The sequence below is a fragment of the Zingiber officinale genome, chromosome 4A, assembly GCF_018446385.1.
Source record: "Zingiber officinale cultivar Zhangliang chromosome 4A, Zo_v1.1, whole genome shotgun sequence".
In the NCBI taxonomy this organism is placed as follows: Eukaryota; Viridiplantae; Streptophyta; class Magnoliopsida; order Zingiberales; family Zingiberaceae; genus Zingiber; species Zingiber officinale.
In genome coordinates, this window is record NC_055992.1 from 124,033,748 (window position 1) to 124,042,494 (window position 8,747).

The window sequence follows — 8,747 nt, forward strand, 5'->3', positions numbered from 1 at the left end:
CGTTCTCCATTTATTCAATCGCTGGTATAGCGGCGTCGATCTTATCGCCATGGACGAACGCCTCCTATGACCAGCCAGATTGAGCCGTCGATCTCTGACCGAGCGGACTCCTCTTTTCCTCCACGGGCCCCGTTCTTGTCTAGATCTGATACATCTCCGGTTTCCTTATATTTCTTCTTCCTTTTGGTTTTGAGTTAATTTTGCATTTTTGTTTGCGATGGTCGCTGGCGATGTGGTGTTGAGAATTGTTATTTAGGGTTTCTCTGCACCTCCCATGTCCAGCAACATAAATCATCGCAGCCATTATTACGGGTGGTGTTGTTTTTTTCGACATCACCCATGCGACCCGGCTTTGACATTTTTCTTTTTCATATATCATTTTTGTTCTTGATTCTCATTCGAGGATCTTGTCGAGATAACTCTTATTAGCTACTACATCTTAAGTTTTTGGGTCGAAATGTGTTAATATTTATTGATAATCGAGTTTTCTTCCATTTTAATTTTTGCTGATTCATTTTTTTTTTGCATGGCGTTCTCGAAAGAGTTTTGCTTTTGACTATGCCTACTATGTACGGTTTGTTCTACGCCTCGTCGGACTGTTTGTCTCTGATTGCTCCGGCTTTGTCTATGTGTTGGGTTTGATAGCGGGTGTTTCATCTTTTGTAATAGGCTCAGGATTAGGCTTATCATGTATATGTGCTGTCTAGGGATTCAGATTAGTCAGCCAAAGTCTGCGTCAGTTTGAAGCTCCTTGCTGACAGATTATAGGATACTTGGGAGTCGACATATCATATGAACTACTATAATGGCCGCATGGATTCCTTTAAGCAAATTACGTTTTGCTGGGAGAGATTTATGCAATCCATTTGCATTTGGTGCCTTCATCTGTTATTGATATTTTGAACAACATTTGCTGGAGACCTACATACATTGTAACCTTTGTTATGGCATCGACTGCTATGGTCATTAATAAGAGAAGGTACGAGAACAGATGGAATTTAAAGAATACCTGTCATTAATGATGAATTTTGTAGTGTTTAGGGAAATGTGATTTGCTCGGCTGAGATGAGCTGGGTTGCTCTGTTTCATTAGTCCTTTGGTCGGACCAATCAAGCTAAAATAATTCGGCATTTTATTGAACTGCTAACTTTTAAGAATCTCAATTCGCTTATTTAATTTTAATAATATTAAATCTTTTAGTTTAGATATTATTTATAGATTTATATTATTTAAAAAATTGATATTTTTTTAATCAAACTAGTCTTAGAAATCTATTATTAGTGAATGTTGTTATCCTACATATTAAAATTAAATTGTGATTAATTTTATTAGGTTTTTATAAGTATGTAAATTCTCAATTTCAAGAGTATATATATATTAAAGAGGCTTTTAGAAACATAATAATTTATAAGAATATATTAATTTAGAAAAACAGAATGAGGACCTAAATAATTTAAGGACCTTCAAAATATAACATAAAATCCATCGCAACAACGCCAAAACATATTAAATTTATGAGAGGAATGCACGAGTTACTACATGGTTTTCAATTAGTTCAAGCGATCATTAGATTTTTTACTCCCTTCATCCAACACCTATTTATCGAAGATAACAAGCGGTTGGTTCGAAACGTTGCCGTGCCGGAAACTTTAAAAAACAAGTGTCAAGCCAAGAAAGGCTAATTGATACGCCAATCTCCCAGACGTCAAGCCCAATGCACCATTCAGGTTCGTGACTTCGCACCCACCCAACGCCATTCCACCTAAATCAAATACCCTAATCAGTTCCCTCGATCGACCTCACACTATATATCATCCCATCGAGATCGCTATGAATACCAACCCATAGCCATGGATTCTCCGGGAGCAGTAATAGTGCTTCTGACTGTCGTCTTGCTGTTTGTGACGACGCCGGCGACGACCGAGGCCGTGTGCAACATGCCGCAGGCGGGGGCCGATGCATGCAAGCCGTCGGTGACTCAGCCGAACCCGACGCCGCCATCCGCGGCGTGCTGCAAGGCGCTGGAGGCCGCCGACCTGAAGTGCTTCTGCTCGTACAAGAATTCGCCGCTGCTGCCGAAACTGGGAATAGACCCGGAACTCGCCGCCAAGCTGCCTGCCAAGTGCAACCTCAGCACGCCCGACAATTGCTGAGCAATTATGATTACCGTGTCGTTTTCTTTAACGAATCAAATGCTTGTTTGCGTCTTTCTTGTAAATTTCCAGAATCAATGTTGCATGATTTATCTTCCTTTAGATCTGTTTTTCAGGCGGGTCCAATTATTTCAATCCTCGACCGATCTAATCCATCAAAATTTTTCACCGGTCATTAATTAATTCAGGAGGCACAAATGAATACACTTGTCAAGAATGGGATCCGCGAATTGAAGGACATGTTATATAATTCTCACCGAAAGGTCTGAAACACTACAAGCTTTCTCACATGCAGCGTCTGCGGACTAGGCATAAACTACAATTTTGTTCGGATCAAGATCGACCTGTGAGCTCCCTAATGCCGCCAACTCGCGCTCACGGGCATCACCCGTTCGCCTCTATTTAATCTACATCGCCGTCGACTTACGAACGCATCGGCGAATCAGCAAATGGCGAAGGCGCCGCCAGCTCTGCTCTCGGTCGTCCTCCCCCTTCTGCTCCTCCTCTACTCTGGCTCCGCCGCGGCAGAGGAGAAGAGCATGTGCAAGATGAACGAGAGGGGGTTCATGGCATGCTTGCCGAGCGTGAAAAGCGGGGCCCCGGCGCTGCCGCCGTCGGAAAAGTGCTGCGCCGCGCTGGCCAAGGCGGACCTCCCCTGCCTCTGCAAGTACAAGGACTCGCCGGAGCTGCCGCAGATGGGCATCAAGCCCGATCTCGCCAAGCAGCTGCCCGCCAAGTGCAAACTCAACGCTCCGACTGAATGCAACTAAATAGATGTATCACGAAAGAGAAGCAATGGAGGTCTCCGTTGCCGATCGATAACGACGTGTGTTCGCAGAACCAGTCTTAAAATATATAATTTTATGCGTTTGCGCTGTTGTAAGCTTTTAAATAAGTAAAAATTGTCTGTCTAGTTGTGTTTCCTTTGAGGCTTCGCTGTGGTATTACATCTCCACAGTTTAATTAAGAAATAAATCAATAGAAACTTTCGTTCTCTGATCTTGTTTTTTTTACAATAATATGTATGGGATCAATGTAGGAAAAAAGAATGACAGGAGAAAAAATTTAAAATAAATTATGAAAGAAAAATTCACTCTATATAAAAATAAAACAAATTATGGGAAAAAAATCCACCGTATGTGGAAGAGAAGAATAAATAAAAAATTTAACTTGCTTTTATTCATTGAAAAATTATAATAATTGTCACCTCATCATATTCTATCTAGATTTTTTATTCTGTCCGAAAGCTGTGTCGGATGAAGGCGAGTCGCGCTATCACTGGGGTTGACAGAAAGTCGCTGCGAAACCGAATCGATCTGGTACCCGCCAAGAGAGCTTACACGAACGGATGACGGAGGGTGGTGACGAAGTAAGGGGTCCTGCGCACACTCAGACGAGCCCACGAGTCATTAGAGACCAGAAATTAAGGAAAAAGTCCCTGCGTCATGCCCTCCGACGCTCAAGTCAGGTACTTAATTTTCCCCATAAAACACAGAGAAAGGACGAAAAGTAAGAGATGAGTATGAAATGACGAGTGAGCGTACCTGCGTAAAGGGTAAAGCATCCCTTTTTATACTGCAATGGATGCTTCTGGAGTCTGACGGGTATCAAGGAATGTCGGAGGTCAGGCTTTGTCTGGGGTGAATGACACGTGGCGTCCTCCTATAGGTCTAGGAAGGAATCAGCGGGCGGTGAGCACCAGACTGTTAGCATATTCTCTGACATGCAGTGATTATTTCCTGACAGGTTGTTATGATTCCCTGGCTTACTTGTCGTATAGTGTATGCCTGCGCCAATCTGTTAACCCTGGACTGGATCCTTGTATCTGCCAGCCTCGACCTATGGGTATAGACTTACCTTTCCTGACCTGCGTTTGCCACTTCATAACTCCAAACCTGTATGTCCCTCTCTGTCTTGCGTGTCATGTTTTGTGAACTCCCGACCTTCCTTACCTTGTAAGTCGTAACATGTTAAGCCTTAGTCTAGTTCTGCTTATTCTGAATCCCGATCTGTACACCTCAGTTTGCTTCCGCTTATCCTGAATCTCTGCCTGTACGCCTCAGTATGCTTCCGCTTATCCTGAATCCCGACCTGTACGCCTCAGTCTGCTTCCGCTTATCCTGAGTCCCAACCTATACGCCTCAGTATACTTCTGCTTATCCTGAGTCCCGACCTATACGCCTCGGCTTGCTTCCGCTTATCCTGAATCCCGACCTGTACACCTCGGTTCATATATCTTATGTCGTCAGGCTATAAGTGTAAAATACCGAACCAGATAATAATTAAATAATAAGATTAATGGACGAACAATCTTATTGAAATTTTTAGGAATATTCAGAAATTTTCTGGGATTTAAATGGAGTTCGTATGATGTAGGTTAAGGGGATCAATTATTGGGCTACGGAAAAGCCTGTTTAAGCTATCCTATTTAAACGAGGAAATGTTTAATTTCCCTATTTTATTTTCTTTTCCCTTTTCATTTCCTTCATTTCTCCCTTGCCCTAAGCCGACACCGCTCATCCCCTCTCCTCTTTCCGCGGTCGTCGACCTCTCTCTCCTCACCCGATCGTCACCGGTGAAGTCCTCAGCCGGCAATGTTCTCGTGACCTCGAGGTTGTAGCATCGTCTCCTCCCACACAACGCCAACTGACGAGCTCTCCCAATCTTGTCATCGCCGATTGCCATTGCCAATCCTCTTCCGCTGTGGTCTCCGCTGTCACCGAGTGCAGTCATCACCGAGTGCAGCCGTCGCCGGAAGGAAGGAGCAACACTAGCCTCCGCGTGCCTCTGCCCTAGTGCGACCGCCGCCCCAATCTCCTCTTCCCTCCCGAGCCGCACACTGCCGCTTGACGCCGCCACCCTCTCTGACCACAGTCCAATGTCGAGCCCTTCATCTCCCGATGCTCTCAGTTTCTTCTCGCATCACACCGTCGATCCTCCCTTCACTGAGTTCAACAGCCGTGTGACCTAAGCCCTGTCGGAGAGGGAACTGCCAATTTAGGTAAGTTTTGTTTAAAGGTTGTTGAATTCAGTTTTGATTGGATTACAAGACTATTTGATGGATTCAATATTTGAATTGTTAGGATTACAGGATAGTTGTAGATTGTCGTTGTTGGCTGTAAGCCACTTCCAGTGCTACCTTGTTGCAAATTTGGGGTAAGATATGTTGAGATTTGATTTTATTTATGCATTGGGTTCGTTAATTTGTTGATGATGATTAATGGATGGATTTGATGAGTATGTGGATAATCCATTATAAATTAGGTATGTCGAATTGTTAGTTCATGTCCTTCTTGGATTAGGTTGAAGCATGTGAAGGAAGAGTTTGAAACAGTTTAGATTGATTAATAGTTGATACATTGATTGTATATTCTTAGTTTTGTCCTGTATCTTGTATTTGTAGGATTTGAGTTGGATGTGATCTTTGAATCTTGTTGAAGATGGTTGACACGAGCTACGTATAAAGGCGGGTACTTCTTACTTTGTCTCTTTAGTTCTTTGAACATGGTGCATGAACTATTTTGGGATAAGAACCGTTTTACCTTGACTCCACTCTTATTTTCTTGCGCTTGATACTCCCACTCAAACCTTTGAGTTATTCATTTTTATATTCATACAGTCTCTTGTTGTCATCTATGATATTTAGCAGATACTGGATACCATGTTTGCATGTTTTGATTGTCACTCGTATAGGGGAGGTGTTGTCAAATTTTTGTCTGGCAGGGACTCTTTTTGGGGCGTGACAATAAGTCTTGACATGTATCCTTGGTTTGCACATTCCGACCTGTGCGCTTCGATCCATGTATCTTATGCCACAAGGCTATACGTCCTAACATGTATCATTGGTTAACACATTCCGACCTATGCGCGCTGATCCAGGTATTTTGAGCCGTAAGCCTATAAGTCCTGACCTGTGTCCTTGGTTAGCACATTCCAACATATGCGCGTTGATCCATGTAACCTGTGTCGTAAGGTTATAAATCCTGACCTATATCCTTGGTTAGCACGTTCCGACCTGTGTGCATTGATCCATGTGTTTTGAGCCGTAAGGCTATAAGTCCTGACCTGTATCCTTGGTTAACACATTCTGACCTATGTGCGCTGATCCATGTGTTTTGAGCCGTAAGGCTATAAGTCCTGACCTATATCCTTGGTTAGCACATTCCGACCTATATCCTTCGTTCTATGTGTCTTGTGCCGTAAGGTTATAAATCCTGACCTATGATCCTGGCTTCCGAGTTCCTACTCGCTATATAGGCCTATCCTTAGGACGCCGCCTGCGCCCGACTCAGACCATTTTGCGACCAGGCCCTTCGAACTCCACGTAGGCCGAGCTTTTGACCTCCACATAGGCCTGACCTTTGACTGCCCCGTGGGCTTGACTTCTGACCACCACATGGACTTGACTTTTGACCGCCGCGTGAGCTTGACTTTTGACCATTCCCTGGGCTTGACTTTCGATCACGTCATCTCCCTGACCCCACAATCATACACCATATCACAAGCCTCCCCCTCAAGTCTAGTCGAAGGAGGCTCTAGTCCGACTGACTAGATCCAAATCCCTTTATTACCTGACCTGGTTCTTGCATCTCTCACTGACCTTTTTCTCGCTATCTTCCGAATTCCTCGCCCTCCGAGAAGATAGGCGGGGTTTTACTGTATGCGTGCTGACTCTTTGATTTTCGATCATACCACTTTCTTATAAATGAGATACTGTTTCCCAAATGTCGTCTCAGGTTCCGAGGCAACCCCTTCACCTTCTCTTCCCTTATAAAAAGGTCATGTATACTTCCCCCTTCCTTTCTTCAAGCTACCCCCTTGTTAATAGAATCAATTATCTTCTCATACTCAGGCTTCCATGGAACCTGCAATGGAATCTGGCAAACCCTCCTCTTTGCATCCACAGATTGCCCAACTGACCGAATTGCTAGCCCAGAAAGATGAAGCCTTACAAGAGATGATTGAAAGCAGAGATCTTCAAGTTTCTCTTACTCGTGAAATGGAAGGACACTGGCTGATGGCCAAATCTCGAACTTGGGCCGAGATAGCTCTAAAACTTAAGGCACAATCAGACTTTCAAAGTCAGGTTCATTATATTATTTACCATCGAACTTATTACGGAAGATCTAGCTCGTGCTCAGGCTCATCTAGTCAGGAAGGACCAAGCATCTGGATTTGGATCTCGCAATGCGCAATGACAACGCAACCTGAACAAATGTTCTTCAACTTTTATTATATAATAACCCTTGCATTATCTGTTCTCACGGTTGTATTTTGACCTAAACAAGTCTAATTGACTAGGCCCAATCTGAGCTTTTTGTTCTTCCACCTTGTTGAACTAAATGCGACACAGTCCTCTATTCCTTGCCTCTTAGGGTTCCTTACCCACTTAATTGCTCCATTAACCTAGGGAATTAGATCTCCTTAATTACAGTATCATTAACTCTCACTATTCCCCTCCTTTAAAAGATGCCAGATTAGCACTCCTTGATCATAGCCCCCTTCTGCCAACGCTATGAGTTCATCTTCTTCTAACGAGGTTGATCAGTCACATCTCCAATTTCGATTAAATCAGCTTACTCATCAACTTGCTCAAAAAGAAGCAGAGCTGATTGAGATGACTGAAGACGGGGATCTTTAAATAACACTTCGTTGGGATACTGAAGCTTTCTTGTCATCAGCCAAATCTCGGGTCAGGGCTGAAGTAGCCCTAAAACGGAAGGCTTACTCAGACCTGGAACGTCAAAAACATCTCCAAATTTATCTGGAAAATAAACATGCTGATTCGATATCTCTTCTCTAGGAGGAAATTCGTATTAAGGATGACACTATCGCCCAACAGCGGAACTTCATTGCCTAACAATAGGACTTTATTAATCTTCTCAAGGCGGAATCAGAAAAAACCTAGGCTTCCTCAAGGCCCCCCCCCCCCCCAAAAAAAAAAAAAAAAAATTGGGAAGAATCCCTGAGTAGAGGAATGACCCTTCTACCAGCACTGCGGGGCACTCCTAGATATCAGTTATCTTCTATGTGGCTTATGAGAAAAATAACATGTATGCAATTTGCGAAATATCATATATTTGTTGGGCGTGAGAGCATAGCTCACTTATAACTCGCACTATGGCGAGAGTCTAGGACACCGACCTGGAAGGTCGTTGGGCGTGAGAGCATAGCTCACTTATAACTCGCTCTGGGGCGAGAGTCTGGAACACCGACCTGGACGGTCGTTGGCCGTGAGAGCATAGCTCACTTATAACTCGCACTGGGGCAAGAGTCTGGGGCACCGACCTGGACGGTAGTTGGGCATGAGAGCATACTCACTTATAACTCGCACTGGGGCGAGAGTCTGGAACACCGACCTGGACAGTCGTTGGACATGAGAGCATAACTCACTTATAACTCGCACTGGGGCAAGAGTCTGGAGCACCGACCTGGACGGTCATTGGGCGTGAGAGCATGCTCACTTATAACTCGCACTGGGGCGAGAGTCTGGACACCGAGCTAGACGGTCGTTGGGCGTGAGAGCATAGCTCACTTATAACTCGTACTAGGGCGAGAGTCTGGGACACCGACATGGAAGATCGTTGGGCGTGA

The 8,747-nt window shown here is 44.2% G+C and overlaps 2 protein-coding genes and 1 long non-coding RNA gene across 3 annotated transcripts; all 3 read left to right on the top strand.

Moving 5' to 3' along the window:
- Positions 1–1,825: 1,825 nt before the first annotated feature.
- LOC121973623 (putative lipid-transfer protein DIR1) lies at positions 1,826–2,255 on the top strand. Its single transcript, XM_042525014.1, has one exon. It carries the CDS (start codon positions 1,851–1,853, stop codon positions 2,151–2,153), a length of 303 nt encoding a protein of 100 aa, XP_042380948.1. The 5' UTR covers positions 1,826–1,850; the 3' UTR covers positions 2,154–2,255.
- Positions 2,256–2,602: 347 nt separating this feature from the next.
- On the top strand, positions 2,603–2,923 carry LOC121972742 (putative lipid-transfer protein DIR1). Its single transcript, XM_042524384.1, has one exon. The coding sequence runs from the start codon at positions 2,603–2,605 to the stop codon at positions 2,921–2,923; it is 321 nt and encodes a 106-aa protein (XP_042380318.1).
- Positions 2,924–4,642: 1,719 nt separating this feature from the next.
- Positions 4,643–5,640, top strand: LOC121973624. The gene is made up of 3 exons (XR_006109686.1): positions 4,643–5,154; positions 5,237–5,309; positions 5,557–5,640. It is a non-coding gene; the product is annotated as an uncharacterized LOC121973624 (long non-coding RNA).
- Positions 5,641–8,747: the final 3,107 nt, after the last annotated feature.